At 34.1% G+C, this 17474-nt stretch overlaps 1 protein-coding gene across 7 annotated transcripts in view; it reads left to right on the forward strand.

The window, feature by feature from the left end:
* Positions 1–17474, forward strand: part of PTPRK (protein tyrosine phosphatase receptor type K) — a 563647-nt gene that overhangs the window by 432458 nt on the left and 113715 nt on the right. For all 7 annotated transcript variants that reach the window (XM_013063592.2, XM_004740175.3, XM_004740177.3 and 4 more), the window contains exons 8-10: positions 8222–8524; positions 14649–14758; positions 15932–16133. In XM_013063592.2, the coding sequence (XP_012919046.1) occupies positions 8222–8524; positions 14649–14758; positions 15932–16133 (615 nt within the window). The remainder of the gene's footprint in view (positions 1–8221; positions 8525–14648; positions 14759–15931; positions 16134–17474) is intronic.

Here is a 17474-nt window from a genome sequence, read left to right on the forward strand (position 1 = left end):
TCAGAATGCTTGACGGCAATAATGAATGCGAACTCCATTGTTTTTTCATCATTGTGGTTACTTATGTTGTTGTTATAGGTGGTATTTCCTGTGATGCCCCTATGTGCCATTCACCATGCTAGGCCATTTCTTTCAATTATTTAGTCCTCAAAACAGCACTTGTACCCAGCTTATATATAATATGGTGAGTTTTCAGATATATCCTTCTACCTCAGGTTATTCTATGACTATTTATTTCAATTTAGAAAATGAAAAATTTCATGTATTCATATCTCAGAAATAAAAAGAAGTTATTGCTAAGGCACAAGACTAATGGATCATGGTGAAGACTTAAGATAATTTTATTGTTGAATTCTTTGTAGAATTTTCTCTGAATTAATGTCATAGTTGTAGAACAGTCTTGAGTCTCTGTTATTTATACTCTAATATAAAAATTCATCTGTATGTAGTCAGCACCCCCCTTCAGACCTAGTAGAAATAGGAGGAATGGTATAGCAGAATGCCCATCGTATGTACAGTATATGTATATAAATGTACATGCACAAATATGTGTGTGTGTAGCTGAAAAAGTCCCATCTCAATAAAAACTGGGGAATAAAAGGCACATGCCAATTATGAGAAAATGTAATTAGACAGAGATGTCCTCTGAGTTATTACAGATGCCATAGAGCTCAAAATAATTGTTTTGTGTTCTCTGTGTGTGTTTACTTTGTTTAATGTGTGTTTCTGAATATTACACTAGGTCAAAGTAAAATTATGTTTAAAGTCACTATTTTAGTAATAACAGTGCAGTTTGCAGCACTTATTAAGCAACTGTGAAAAAAATACAGATTTAAAAACACTATATTGGCCTAGTAGAGTGAATCTCTGCCTCTTGGAAAACTATTTCTTTCCACAACTCTTTTAGTTTTTGTATACCAATTAATAAAATACTACTGAAATTATGGTAGTGGTTTATTCACAAATGTATAGGTTTATAAAGCTACCCTCCCCTAATTTTAAATGAGAATTTTAAAAATTTGACTTATATGAGGGTCAAAGTGAGCAGCACTTAATACACCAAAACAAAATGCTGACTGTTAGATTTGAACCCTTGGTATTTTTTTACGTACTACATAATAGATAGAATTTGTGCCAATTCATATAAATACTAAATATCCTCAAAGAATTGAGGATGTAGAGCTGTTTTTTCTCCAGTGTATAAGCTGTGAGCATTTATCTATCTATGTATTTATTTATTGAATATGAGATTAAGAAAGTAAAGTGTAGTGAGTTGCTTCTGCTGGTTTTTTTTTCTTTCTTCAACTTTTAATTTAAATTCTAGTTAGTATATAGTGTAATACTGATTTCAGGAGTAGAATTTAGTGGTTCATCACTAACATACAACACCCAGTGCTCATCATAACAAGTACCTTATTTAATACCTATCACCCATGTAACCCTTTCCCCCCATCAACCCTCAGTTTATTGTCTGTCTTTAAGAGTCTCTTTTGGTTTGTTTCCGTCTCTTCCCTCCCCCTTCCTATTTGTTCATCTTTTTTTGTATCTTAAATTCCACATATGAGTAGAATCATATAGAATTTGTCTTTCTCTGACTGACTTACTTTGCTTGGCATGATATGCTAAGATTTCATTATTTTTTATGGCCAAGTAATATTCCATTGTAGATCCATATAAACATGTATACATACACACACACACCCACACACACATCTTTATCCACTCATCAGTCAATGGACATTTGGGCTCTTTCCATAATTTGGCTATCGTTTATAATGCTGCTATAAATATTGGGGTACAGGCTTCCCTTCAAATCTCTATTTTTGTATCCTTTGGGTAAATACCTAATAGTGCAATTACTGGATCAAAAGGTAGTTCTAGTTTTAACTTTTTGAAGAACCTCCACACTGTTTTCCAGAGTGCACCAGTTTGCATTCCCACCAACAGTGCAAGAGGGTTCTCCTTCTCCACATCCTTGCCAACATCTATTGTTTCCTGACTTGTTAGTTTTAGCCATTCTGACTAGTGTGAGATGGTGTCTCATTGTGGTTTTGATTCATGTTTCCCTGATGTCGAGTGATGTTGAACCTCTTTTCATGTGTCTGTTAGCCACTTGGACATTCTTCTTTGGAAAAATATCTATTCATGTCTTCTGGCATTTCTTAACTTGATTATTTGGGGTTTTTTTGGTATAGAGTTTGATGAGTTCTTTGTAGATTATGGATACTGACCCTTTATCAGATATGTCATTTGAAACTATCTTCTACTATTCGATACACTGCGTTTTAGTTTGTCGATTATTTTCTTTGCTGTGCAGAAGCATTTTATCTTGATGAAGTCCTAATAGTTCATTTTTGCTTTTTTTTCTCTTGCCAAGTAGCTTCTGCTTTTGACATTGAGTCCCTCCATGTGGATACATTTGCATCTGGACTTATTCTTCCAGACCTAAAGAAATGTCAAGTTTGTGCATACTTTGCCTTAGCTCTAGGGCTATTCAGAACTCCTTCAAGCAGTTCCAATAGCAATTCAACTACAGCAGAATTAAATAGCACATACATTCCCTGTTTTCAGTGCTCTATAAAGGGGTTTTATAGAGGAAGCCAGAATGCAAAAGGAAATTTGATATAAAAAGATAGAAGAACATTTCTTCTTATTTCTATAATTTATTTAGATCTATAAATAGGAAAATTAATTCTCTGATTATTTTATGGTTAGCTTAGGAGAAAATGTTGAAATGTATAGTCAGTAATATAACAAGAAGATTTAAGATTTACTTCTTAAGGCTCTCAGTCCAGAAAGTGTTAAATAGTTTCCTTTTTCCTTACTACTTTTCATTTCTACTTTTTTCATGTTCACATGTCTACTTTATTTTTTAATTTATTATTTTTTCTAGTTTTTTCTTTTTTTTAATCATGATAAGTGTACTCTTTAATCCCTATCCTCTATTTCCCCCATCCCCTGACCCACCTTTCTTCTGGTAATCATCAATTTGTTCTCTGTGGTTAAGAGTCTGTTTCCTGGTTTGTGTCTCTTTTTTTTATTTTTCCTTTTGCTCATTTGTTTCTTAAATTTCCCATATGAGTGAGATCATATGATATTTGTCTTTCTCTGACTTATTTTGCTTAGCATTATACTCCCTACCTCTATCCCTCTTGTTGCAAATGGCAAGATTTGGGGGTATAGCTCAGGGGTAGAGCATTTGACTGCAAATGGCAAGATTTTATTATTTCCCTTTTTAACATTAACTCCAGTGTATTTTAAAAATATATTTTATTTATTTATTTGTCAAAGAGAGAGAGAGATCCCACAAAACAGGGGGAGCAGCAGGCGGAGAGAGAGGAGCAGACTTCCCACCGATCAGGGAGCCTGATGTGGGACTCAGTCCCAGGATCCTGGGATCAAGACTTGAGCTAAAAGCAGATGCTTAATCCACTGAACTACCCAGATTTCATTATTTCTTAATAATGATCAATTCCGTACATCTTCTTTATCCACTCAGCAGTTGATGGGGTGTGGGCTGTTTCCATAATTTGGCTATTGTAGGTGCTGCTGTAAACATCAGGTTGCATGTATTACTTCAAATTAGTATTTTTGTAATCTTTGGGTAAATACCTAGTGGTGCAATTGATGCATTGTAGGGTAGTTCTATTTTTAATCTTTTGAGGACCCTCCATACTGTTTTCCACAGTGGATGCACCAGTTTGCATTCCCACCAACAGCGCAAGATGTTTCCTTTTTCTCTGCATCCTCACACCAACCTGGGTTGTTTCTTGTGATTTTGATTTTAGCCATTGTGACAGGCGTGACAGGTTTTCTGACAGGTTTTCGTTTTCTTTGAACAGACCTCTACATTTGCTGTTCAGAAACATGGTATCACTATGATGACTGCCCCCTAAAGTCATCTGTAAACTTTAGATTATTACTAGGAATATCAGCTGTTTTTGGTTTGTTTGTTGGTTTCTTGTCTCATTGTCTCTACTCATTTCCTAATTTACTTAAGTAATTTCCCCCCACTTTCTTCAATGAAGTAATGTCATAATTTCTAACACAGTTACATTTTTTTAATTTACTTTTTTTTTTATAAATTTATAATCCCTTCTTCTCCCATACTCCTACTTGTAGCAAACATCAGTCTATTCTCTGCATCTATGAACTTCATTCATTTTTCTTTCTTTTCTATTTTTTTTATTGTTTAGATTCCCCATATAAGAGAAATCGTATGGTATTTGTCTTTTTCTGCCTGGCATTTCACTTAGCATGATACCCTTGAGGCCCATTCATGCTACCACAAATGGCAAGATTTCATTATTATTATGGCTGAATAATATTTCACTGTTTTTAAATGTACAGACACATGCACACTTTGTTTCCATATCTTGCTTTTATAAATAATGTGCAGTAAATATAGGGTTACATATATCTTCCAAGTTAGTGTTTTATTTTATTTGTATAAATACCCAAAAGTAGAAATGCTGAATCATAGAGTAATTCTATTTTTTAGTTTTGTGAGAAACCTCCATTCCGTTTTCTATAGTGATCACATCAGTTTACATTCCCAACAATAGTGCTCAAGGGCTGTCTTTTCTCCACATCTTTGCCAACACTTGGTTTTGGGCTTGTTTTGTTTCTGTTTTTGTTTTTGTGTACATTTCCCTAGTGATTAATGATGTTGAACATCTTTTCATGTATTCATTGGCAATCTATATGTCATCTTTGGACAAATGTGTATTCAGATCTGCTGCCCATTTTTTAATTAGTTTTTTTTTTTTTTTGGTTTTGGTTTGTTTGTTTGTTTTGCTTTTTGCTATTAAGTTGTATGAGTTCTTTATATATTTTGGTTATTAGCCCCTTATCAGATATATGAGGTATATATATTTCCTAACATTGAGTAGGTTGTCTTTTTGTATTGTTGAAGATTTCCTTTGCTATGTAGAAGTATTTTGTTTAGTATGATACAGTTCCACTCTCTGTTTTTTGTTTATCTTTCTCTGTTTCTTGTTTATCTTGCTTTTACTTCTTTTGTGTCAGATTCAAAAAACCATCACCAAGACCTGTATCAAGGCGTTTACTGCCTATGTTTTCTTCTAGGAGTTTTATGGTTTCAGGTCTTACATTGAAGTCTAATATATTTTGAGTTAATTTTTGTATATAGTTGAAAATAGTGGTCTAGTTTCATTCTTTTTGTGTGGCTGTCCAGCTTTCCCAACACCTTTTATTAAAGAGACTGTTCTCTCCCCCATTGTATAATCTTGGCTCCTTTGTTGTAAATAATTCCCTCTGTTCCACTGATCTATGTGTCTGTTTTTGTGTCAATATAATACTGTTTTAATAACTGTAGCTTTGTAATGTAATTTGAAATCAGGGAGTGTGATGCCTCTAGCCTTGGTTCTTCATTCTGAAGATTGCTTTGACTGTTCAGGGTCTTTAATGATTCCACACAAATATTAGGATTGTTTGTTCTATTTCTTTCAAAAATGACTTGGAATTTTTTTTTAAGATTTTTATTTATTTATTTGACAGAGATCACAAGTAGGCAGAGAAACAGGCAGAGGAAAGCAGGCTCTCTGCTGAGCAGAGAGCTCGATGCGGGGCTCGATCCTAGGACCCTGGGATCATGACCTGAGCCGAAGGCAGAGGCCTCAACCCATTGAGCCACCCAGGTGCCCCTGCCTTGGAATATTTTTTTAAAAGATTCATTTATATAGAGAGAGTATGTGAGAGAGAGAAGTGGGGAGGGACAGAGGGAGAAAGAGAGAAAGAATCTCCAGCAGATGAAGGAATTGATCTCATGACCCTGAGATCATGACCTAAGCCAAAACCAAGAGTCAGATGCTTAACGAACTGAGTCACCCAGGAATCCACACCTGAAATTTGGTAGATGTTGCATTTCATCTGTAGATTGCCTTGGGTAGTATGGACATTTTAACAATATTGATTCTTCTAATTCATGAGCATAGAATATCTTTCCATTTATTTGTATCTTCTTCACTTTTTTATGCTTTTCTTATGCTTTTAAAATTGTGTTAGAATGCAGGTAAGTATAAATTGAATAGTAGGATAAAATGAAAAGATGGATGAAAGAGAGTGATCATTTGGAAATAGAGAAATTTAAAAAAAGGAAAGAGAAATTTATAAAAGGGGTAAATTTCAAATTTAAAATACGGTGTTTTCAAGTACCTAAATACTAGATATTTAAAAAAAAAAAAAAACTAAAACTAAAACAGAGAAGTAAATATTTATTGGTGTTTGTGCTCATCATTTTATGGGAAATTTTTATTCATATACTCCAAGTATTTTAGGGAGAAATCTTACTTTCTTTTTTTTTTCTTTTTTAAAGATTTTTATTTATTTATTTATTTATTTGACAGAGAGAGAGAGGGAGAGAGAAAGAGAGAGAAATATCACAAGTAGGCAGAGAGGCAGGCAGCGAGAGAGGGGGAAGCAAGAGAGGCTCCCTGCTGAGCAGAGAGCCCAATGTGGGGCTCCATCCCAGGACCCTGAGATCATGACCTGAGCCGAAGACAGAGGCTTAACCCACTGAGCCACCCAGGTGCCCCAATCTTACTTTCTTATTCTAGACTTTTGTCACAATGGATGGCCTAACCTGAACTTGACCTCTAAATTCTATCAGGTTGCTGCTGTTAGGCAGTAAAATTAGTTTATCTGGGAATTTAAGATGATGCTACCTATAACTGCCCGTCATCTTGGTGGTCAGTGGTGCCAAAGAATGTGTTTTCACTAAACTGTAGACTGAAGTTTGTGTCATGACCTCACTCCCATGCCTGGTGGGGAAATGTGAGCATAGAGCTAGACATATAAAGGGGGTTTTTTTGGTTTTTGTTTTGTTTTGTTTTTTTTAATGATTAGAAGGCCACATCTTTCTTCCAACCTACTTATAATGCTTAATGTAAACCACATAAAACAAAAGTGATAAAATAGGGGGATTGGATACTGTGAATAATCAGAAGGCTGGCACAGAGCATTTAAAACCCAAGCATTGGATTCTACCATGGATTAATTTGTATGTATATGTATGTATTTTTGTAGTTTTGAGGTTTTAAATGGGCACCAGAGTGTATTTCAGACGGCACATATAATGCATTGAACTAGAATCCCCGTTTGGGCTTGCCATCTGTGTGCCATGCTGATGATTTTTACAGAACTGAGATTTTAGTCTCAAAAATGAAAATTTATAAAAACACTCAAATTGGGTTTTTTGTATTATTTATTTTCCTTCTTTTTTGTCGACTGACTCCCAGTTAGCAAGGGCATTGACTGTTCTTAGTGAGTTAAGGGAGGTTCCAACATGGCTTTGACCTAGGCCTTGATTTTAATCTCTTTGTTCAATCAGAGTATGAAAGCTTAGCTGTGTTTTGGTTTGTTTACTGTGTAGACTTTGCCATGGCCATGACTTTCATAGAGTAATTATTTTGATTAAGTTAGACGATTAAAGTTAGTCTTGCATGAGGAAAGAATACACTTGGGAAGCGGTGATGGATGGACTCCAGTCTTCAGAATGTTTAGTTCTGCCAGCATTTTCCAGTTGAATGGAAATTCACCTCCCAGTTTGGTTTGGGTGACAGTGAGTGGACTGTCAGACGTGAGTGTTTCCTAGAAAAAGACAGAAAGAGATCAAGAAGGATCGATGACAATGCAAATATCCACATGTGTTCTTGCAAATAATTTTTCTCAGATATTTTTCTGCTTTGATGAACAACATCATTACTGAAATAATAAATCTTAATTAATAACTGTGCCACTTTTTGGTAAATGGTAGTTTAGTATTACAATTAGACTAATTAGTATACACCATAACTGGTGACATGACAAATCATAGAGCAGAACGTGTTGACTCTTATCCATTATGATGTATTAGCTAATTGACTTGCTCAGTAACGACAAGAGAAAAGAGAGATGGGGAATTGGGCGGTAACAACAACAACTATAAAAGCATTATGGCCACATTTTCAGGGTTTTGTCTTTCCGCCATGTTCCTGAGTACTCTGAATTGTTAACATTTTCCATTTCTTTTCCCATTAGTAAATCATAGCCCCTGACCAAAACCTTCAGAAATAAGATGATGAGTAAATAAAATGAGAATAAAAGATGATTTCTGCGTTTTCCTAGGTGTACATCTGCTATGTCATGCTCAGTGTTTGATTTTACCTAGATTATTCATTGTGAAGTTGACAGCCATCTGCATCTTTGATTTATTTTTCAGAACCTATGCGAACTCCAAAGACGTTAAAGATTGCTGAGATACAGGCAAGACGCATCGCTGTGGACTGGGAATCTTTGGGTTATAACATTACTCGTTGCCACACTTTTAATGTCACTATCTGCTACCATTACTTCCGTGGTCACAACGAGAGCAAGGCAGACTGTTTGGACATGGACCCCAAAGCTCCTCAGCATGTTGTGAACCATCTGCCACCTTATACAAATGTCAGCCTCAAGATGATCCTAACCAATCCAGAAGGCAGGAAGGAGAGTGAAGAGACGATTATTCAAACTGATGAAGATGGTATGTTCATATTTCGTTATTTTAAAAAGGGGGAATCATATAATCAGATTATGTCATTGCTTACTATTTTCTCTAGAGTCACCAAAATTGAATTGGATTCCGAAATCTGCTAAATACTCTTAATGAGGTTAACTTTGAAAAGTGTTTGCCTTTAACTAAAAAGCTTAATGTTCTTCAGAGTAGCATCAAACACTGGATGAAATTTACCTCTACTGTTTTCTATTTTTATATGTTAGAGAAATAACAACTACACTAAAGCTTAAAGTTTTTCCTATCAAATATATAAAAATAATTCTCACTATTCATGGCATTACATCATTTACCTATTGGTAAAATGCACTTGGTTAAAATTTAGTTTTTTACATTTTACAAACCAATAATGCAACTTTCATTTTCCTTAACATTTGAAAACAGCATTGTTTGCCTTTCCACTCATTTTTAGATGGTTTCATGTAAGTTTAAGTATAAAAGAAGGTTGAAAATCATATATTTAAGTCTCAAGAAAGGCCCTTTTCAGATATCATCAAGCTGTCATCTTTTATCCATTTTATTACCACCCAAGGAATTTAATTATATAATGTCCAATGTCTATATGTGTCACTTCAGAATTATTAATAGGAACAAACATTTATATTAATATTATAATTTACCCAAACCTGCTCTAGCATTATAGTTTGTCATTAGTGTGAATAAGTACATTTCTTGATTGAATAGAAATGTGCCCTGTACCCAAAAGTTGTACAAATGATGATACTATGATAATAACAATAATGTATTATTTTGATATTAGACATTTTGTTTTCAAAATTTACCATTATGAAAGGAAGCATGAAGGGAAAAAAACAAAACATGACCTATTTAGTGAATGGAGGCAAAGCTGAACTCTGGGAGTCAAGAATCCTGAGTTTTCGGTCCTGGCACCAATAATTCTGTCACCTTACCCAATCTGTTTGTTTACTCCTCTAGATTTCCATTTCTCATCTCTATATGGAAAGCTTAAGTAAGCTGATCTCTCGGGTTCCATCCCCTTCTGAATTTCTCCTTGAATAGCCTGTCATTAGGGCCACATTTTTGTTTGGATTTTGGAAAACAGGATGTATTTCATACCCAGGTGTTTTCAGTTACCCTCAAGTTCTGAACTTTAGGCACAGATACAAATTTGGATGACTATCAAGTATGAGACTGCCTTAAGATAGGTCAATAAAAATAAAAAAAAAAAAGATAGGTCAATATACTACAGTTTCTAGAAGTTTTTCCATATCACTTCAAGCTCTCTCACTTTGGAAAGTAGAAATGACCCAGGTTTGTTCTATTATTTTTGTTGTTATAAAAGGAAGTGAGAGCTTTTCAGCCTCATTTAGCTCAGATTTTGAAGAAAACAATATTGTCCTAAAATTATGTATAGAGTTATTTTCATATTTCTAAAATTTTCAAAGAATAAACCTAAGACTTATTTATGATAAATGCATTTTGTCATGTATAAGGTAACCAAACATGATTACCTCAACTATCATGTTTGCATTTGCACCTAATCTAAGCCTTAATAACATTTCAAACAACAAAACTTGCTCTTATTAGAGCACTCATAAACCCCCACACATACACAGAACATAGCCCAACACATTATTATATATGAAAGAATAATTAGCCTAATTGTTTCATAGATGGATGGTAGAAATGGAAAGTCTAAGATTGAAAAGCTCTGAAAACTCTCTATTTCAGTTCATAAAGTGGGATAAATACTAAAATGTCTGTATTACTCTAGACCTTTTTAAGCCATGTTTTTAGTATTAAGAATGTACTTTATTACCTGCCCTTAAAATTTTAAAAAGTTGATTTCTTAATCATTTTATTTTTTAAATTTTTAAAAAGATTTTATTTATTTATTTGACAGAGACGAAGCGAGAGAGGGAACACAAGCAGGGGGAGTAGGAGAGGGAGAAGCAGGCTTCCCACAGAGCAGGGAGCCCAATGTGCTCCATCCCAGGACCCTGGGATCATGAGCTGAGCTGGGGCAGACGCTTAACCAACTAAGCCACCCAGGCACCCCTTAATTGATCATTTTAGACTCAGTTACATTTGTGCTTTTTCTGCCAATCACTCTCTAATGATATAATTCATTTTGGTGGTATACTTTGGTATGGCTTTTAGTTTGCCTTTCTTTCCCAGAAACCAAAGAATGCAGCCAGGCTCATGGAACTTTTTCATATTTCATTAAATTTTTAAATGTATTTTTGTGTGCACCTACAACTAGATTAATAATCAGGAAGCAAATTGCTTTGAAATCTTAAATTATGTCCTAAATCCATCAACTTCATGACTGTGCTATTTTATATAAAAACAGTTTTATAAAATCAAATTAATGATACATAATTTCAATATTGTTTCTTATTCTAGTTTTATTTTAAGGTATGTTTTGAAGAACTTTTTTACTGGCTGTAATGATACTGAGTTTCATGTTACTTCATAGCATGGTCACAAAGTAATTCTTTCTACTGTAAGAATTTTTTTTCTTCTCCTTTGTTTTATGTAAAAAAACTAAATGACTGCAGGACAAACTTTGTATATCTCCAAGTAACTCAGTCTTAAGATCTGCTCACACGAGCTCCAGTTTCTACAAAGAATACTTGATATGACCCAATGTTCCTGAGAGGAGGGACAGAATATCTAAATCATAATCTATTGTTGCAAAGATCGATGGGTTATGATGATCTAATTAAGTCAGTCTTACTAAATTATTGCTGCCCTATATACATAGAAAAAGAATAAATTATCAACCATCTAATAAAAGAATATAATTTCATGAAAAGAATTCTAGGGACATCCATAAATCATGAGAGCAAAGCTAAAATGATTTCCCACCAGAACCCTAAGGTAGAATTTATATTTAATTTATTGCATACATTTTTTAATGCATGGGTAGAATTTTTCATATGTGATTTTGTTTTCATTTTTTATCCTAGCATTTACAAAAATCAATATTATGAAGTTAGCTCAGCAGAAAACCCTGGTTTGGGGACATTTTTTGCTAATACAGAGGTATTTTTAAATGTACATTTATGATATTTTAAAGTCTATAGTGCTTATTTAATATAATCTTGCCCCACCCACATTTCATTTTTCCTCTCTTCCCTTTTGAGAGTTATATTTTAAAGGACTTTCCTATACACACACACACACACACACACACACAAAATAGCTGAAACAGCTCTCAAATAAATCACAGGCAGGGGAATGAAAATCAGCATTCTGCTTCCATTAAAAGTTGTTGATGTGGAAATGTGAAGTGACATTCCCTGCAATACGAAGATGGCCATGATGATGGTCTTAGTAACTTCATGTTATATTTACACAAATCAAAAGTATATAGAGACATTATGTATAGATATTGTCCTCCTTCACAGTTGGAGAATTATTAAATATAATTAATCTGTGCCCACTCCCCGCCCCACCTGTTTATGTGTGTGTTTTGTCGTTCACCTAAGTGTACTTCTTTCTCTTGTCCACTGTACTAGTCCTAGTGCAAGATCCATAGCATGGTTCTATCTTGGCCATAATTTTTCCACAAACTTTTCCCATTTACAAATAATGACCTGTAGGTACTTTAAGTGAATTTTATTGACAAAGTAGAATATATGTAAGAAGAGTAGGGAGGGGCGCCTGGGTGCTTCAGTAGGTGAAGTGTTCAACTCTTGATCTCAACTCAGGTCTTGATCTCTGGGTCTTGACATCAGGGTCATGAGTTCACGCCCCATGGGCTCCATGCTGGGTGTAGAGCTAACTTTAAAAAAAAGAAAAAAAAAAAGGGAGTGGCACCTGTGTGGCTCAGTGGGTTAAGCCTCTGCCTTCAGCTTAGGTCATGATCTCAGTATCCTAGAATCAAGCTCCATGTCTGGCTCACTGATCGGCAGGGAGTCTGCTTCCCACTCTCTCTCTGCCTGCCTCTCTGCCTACTTGTGATCACTCTCTCTGTCAAATAAATCAAATCTTTTAAAAAGAAGAAGAAGAAGAGCAGAGAAATACATAAATTCTAGGAAAGATATTCTTTAATTCTGCCCCTCTTCTGGTACAGAATTATGCAAAATTTATAACTATCTTTATTTGTAAACAATTTGAAATACATCCACCCCACTTTATATATTTGTTGGCCAAATTGTGGTTAATGAACACAGATAATAATTACAATACCATCAAATAAACATTTTCTCACTAATTGGGGTCTTGCCTTCTCCTTCCTTCAGCAGCCACCATCTATGAAAGTTATGGAAAGGTGAAGAAATATTTTTCCTTAATTACAATCATAAGCTTGTTTTCACTCTGCTCAAATGACATAACACCTATCACCCTTGTTAGTTACCAAAAAAGGCCCATGGCAGCTTCCGTAAGTGTCCCGGAGTACACACATGGGCTGTGATGGCCTCTTTGCCTTGATCAACTGTCTAGGCTCTGCCAATACAGGGGACCGGGGACTTGCAGGAATTGGATGCCTTTGGTTAAGTGCTCCCTAAACCCTCAGCAGACAGACGCATGTAATTATCTTCTGAAGTTTAGTGCTGACATCTTTTCTGTTTATGGGTTTCTTTCCTTTATGGTTTTTCTCTTTATGAATTTATTATTAATGTTCCAAATTACATTGGTTGTCCCAGAGGTCATAGCATCATTCATTGTCTCCTTGTGGTCTGAAATAAATCTTCCTGTTTTGACGTATCATTCAGAATTTCTTGATGCTGCTAGCTACGATGCAGTGCATTTCCTTTGATCCAGTGATTTTTAATTTACTTCAATCCTTACAAAATTGCTGTATACTCTGCAACTATATTTCTAGATAATGCCATGTGTGAAGTTCACTGAAACGTTAGATTAAGGAAAAATATTAATTAGAAACAGTATTTGCCCAATATTGGGTCAATATTTCAAAAGAAACCACATATTTTAAGCAAAGATGAGCAGGATATATATTTAAACATTATCAGAACAAGAAACTGGATATTTTTGTGAATAAGTAGCAACTATATATTTAGACAAAGTACATAAAAACAAAGAGCAAAAGCATCTGATGTTTTATATTTTTTTTTTTTTTTTTTTTTTTTTTTTTTTTTTTTTTTAAAGATTTTATTTATTTATTTGACAGAGAGAGATCACAAGTAGACAGAGAGGCAGGCAGAGAAAGAGAGAGGAGGAAGCAGGCTCCCTGCTGAGCAAAGAGCCTGATGCGGGACTCGATCCCAAGACCCTGAGATCATGACCTGAGCCGAAGGCAGCGGCTCAACCCACTGAGCCACCCAGGCGCCCACTGATGTTTTATATTTTGTCAATAGAAACTGACACATTGTTCATTGCTGCCACTGGGTATTGTCAGTTATATGACATTTGCAAATAAGGAATGGTAAGAAGGTTTCTCAACTCTTGTCATACCTGCGGACACTTCAGAACTAGTTATGCTGATTGTTGAGTTCTGGACAAGTCTGATGCTGTAAAATGGTTTGATCCTTAGCTTTACAAAAGGGAATTTCATTTAAAAGACTGAAGCAATAATATTTGAACCTATTCGTCTTAAAGGTTTTTTTTAAGTTGTAATAATCAGTGTTGTCTTTTTCACATTATAGAAATTTAATAAGAGTAGCAATAGAGTCAGATTGACTATTACTGGGCATTTCAATTCAGTACTCTATGATTTGGCTTTTGAGTCCGAGGAGTATTAATTATTATTATAATTCATTATTTAATGAAATTTGTTTATGGAGACACTTTAGGGGCTTATCATAATCTTCAGAATATCTTTCAGGGACTATGGCTCTGTTCTTGAAACAAATTACAAATGAGATCTTCATGTTATTAGAGGTATACAACAGAGAAAACCAGACTATACAATTTATTCAGCTCCCTAAGGTGATAGAATATTCTTTTGAATAAAAATAACTTTGGAGTTGTACGTTGTCTGCATTAGAAGCTTATAGATTACTTTAAATTCCTGTTTGTTAAAATCAAAAAACTGGTCACATAGCTTATTTTCTTTTTAAGGATACTATTTTTTATTTTTAATTTGGCTTATATAACACAGTAAATACTGTGTTTCTGTTTCTGATGTAAGGATCGTTGTAAACCAAACTGTATATATTTGTAGTGCCTGGCCCTGTACCGGTCAATTCTCTTCAAGGAACATCCTTTGAAAATAAGATCTTCTTGAACTGGAAAGAACCTCTGGATCCAAATGGGGTCATCACTCAATATGAGGTATTTGGAGAATAAGGAAGTTAATTGAAATATATGTTGAAGGGAAAGTAAAAGGAAAAAGAGAAATAATGAAAAATAAGTAAGTGAGGCTTAGGGGATCAAAGTCATTTTTAGTACTGTGCTGTTTTTACGTTACAAATTCCTTGATCCCAAAATTGAGTTTCAAAACTGAAATACTGGATGGCACCCAGAATTTTCTAATTCTTCAAGTAAATGTATGTTTTTGTAGTTGTTTCAGGGAAACAGGATAGGCCTTTTTGAAGAGACTTACTGATGGTTATAAAGAATGAATTTTTATTAAAGTAATATACTCATATTTTATGCTGTAATCAGGGGAAGCCATTGAATATCAATTGTTTCAGAATAAAGGATTCCTACCAAAACAGCAAAATATATTATAAACCTGACTATTCCAGAACTTCATCTCAATTTTGATTATAAATCATTATCTTGTTCTTAAAGAGGAGAAGCTAAAAGAAAAAAAAGATCATTATAATTGCACAAATGTGTAGTTCTGTTCCTGTATAGGCAGTGTTGTTTAGAGCATAAAATGTTTAAATTTCTAGTGGCTATAGAGTACAGCATGGGAATGGGAATCACTAGGGCAGTCTTATAAACTGTGACTGCATTAGCACACTTGCTATAGTGCTATGGCACTGCTATAGCACAGGGCAATTTATATTTATATTTATGTGCTATTTATAAATATGTGCTATTTATAGCAACAGTGCTATTTACATGAAATCTGTTATGTAACTCAAAGTGTGGGATGATATGACTCACAGCAAACATTTGTTGAACACTTTCTGTGTTTCCTGTACATTAACATATATGACCGTAAGATTGTGGATGTGTGTGTAACCATAATATTCTAAAAAAGTATATCTTTTGATGAAAGAAAATAGATGCATATTGGTCAGTCAGATATATTACCTCTAGGTATATCTATGGCTGGCTGGCTGGATGAATGGTTGGATGGATAGATGGACAGACATTAGATATAGAATGACTGTGAAATAACCATATCCAAATAAGAAGGAAATGAAGTTTAAGAAAAATGTGATTCACTCCACAGAGATACCCTTGAAAACTCCCTTATTTAAAGGAGGTTTATTTAGATTATATCATGACTTATATTGGATGTATAATAGCAAATATATTTCTTTAAAACAGGTCAGCTACAGCAGCATAAGATCATTTGATCCTGCAGTCCCAGTGGCTGGACCTCCCCAGACTGTATCAAATTTGTGGAACAGCACACACCATGTCTTTATGCATCTGCATCCTGGAACCACCTACCAGTTCTTGATAAGAGCCAGCACGGTCAAAGGCTTTGGGCCAGCCACAGCCATCAATGTGACCACAAACATCTCAGGTATGCAAAAGAATAAAGTGCAAACAGGATTGGTTTGTAATAATGTGTCCTGGAGAATATGTACTCAAAATAGTCATCTCATTTATTAAATCTTTAATATAGCTAGCTATTCCTGATTGAAGTTCGTTAAAGAATTATGTAAATACTACTCCTGAAACCAGTATGACACTGTAAGTTCACAAACTAGAATTTAAATAAAAATTTGAAACAAAGAATTATGTGAATACACATAACAATTGGTTGTATGTCCAAACCCAAAAACATCTCAGTCACTTTTAATTGATAGGGGTCCTTTTGAAAATGTCATTGTATCTTAATTAGAAGTATTAAAAGTTCATTATGAATGTGAACAGACTGATTATGCCTTTGAGGAGTTGATAATTATTATGGTATCAGAACTATTGGAAGCAGATTTTATCAAAAGAATGATGACAGATCTTTGATCCACTGTTGGAGTGCCACATACACATTTTGTCTCTCTTTTCTATTTTCCCTGGCGTTCTGATATTTTTAATCAACATGAGTAATTCTTTCTCTTAGAAATCTCACATAAATTCATCTAAATTTCAGAATGGTAAGGTACAAGAGAACTTAAGCTGATAAACAAATATAGTTAAATTTCACATTATTTTATGCTCACAATTTCAGTTTGTAATTGACTAGGTTATTTATAGATACGATTCCTTCAGTCAAGTCATCAGTTAAACCTGATTAAATTTGGCTAATAATTAGCATTGTCATATGCCCTAATTCTACTCTAGCTTATGTAATGTTTTATCTTAGTTATTTAAGATTATTAACATAAATATATATTTATAAATGTAATATTTCTATTTGGAAACATTTTGAATATAAAGCCTTAAAATTTTTATCATGAAAATATTAGCTATTCCAATATGAGCTATTTATCTTATTCTTTAAAAAAAAAAGAAAAGGATTTTAAAATATCATCCATGATGTTAGAAAATAGCGGTATATTAAAAATGCCAGTTCACTTCCTAATGGAATAATTCTAAATCACCCATTTAAAATACTTATTGAATCACTAAAAAATATGACCTGGTGATAGCATTGTACAGTGAAATATGTTTCCCGCCCTCTAGAATAAGCCGTAGTGCTGTATTTGAATAAGATCCTTCAGTAGAGACAGTTACAAAATTACATGAACTTGTAAAACTGAGAACATTGAACAATGGGCATTGTCAAGAACCGTATTTTATAATGGTTTAGAAATGGTGTTTTTTATTGAATAAAGAATGTATAATTAAAGACCAGAACACCCATCTAACATTTTCTTTGAATTATTTAACTGCAGTTTTACTTGAATCAACCTATATACAT

The sequence above is a fragment of the Mustela putorius genome, unplaced genomic scaffold (genome assembly GCF_011764305.1).
Source record: "Mustela putorius furo isolate JIRA1106 unplaced genomic scaffold, ASM1176430v1.1 tig00003863_pilon_pilon_pilon, whole genome shotgun sequence".
NCBI classification, from domain to species: Eukaryota; Metazoa; Chordata; class Mammalia; order Carnivora; family Mustelidae; genus Mustela; species Mustela putorius.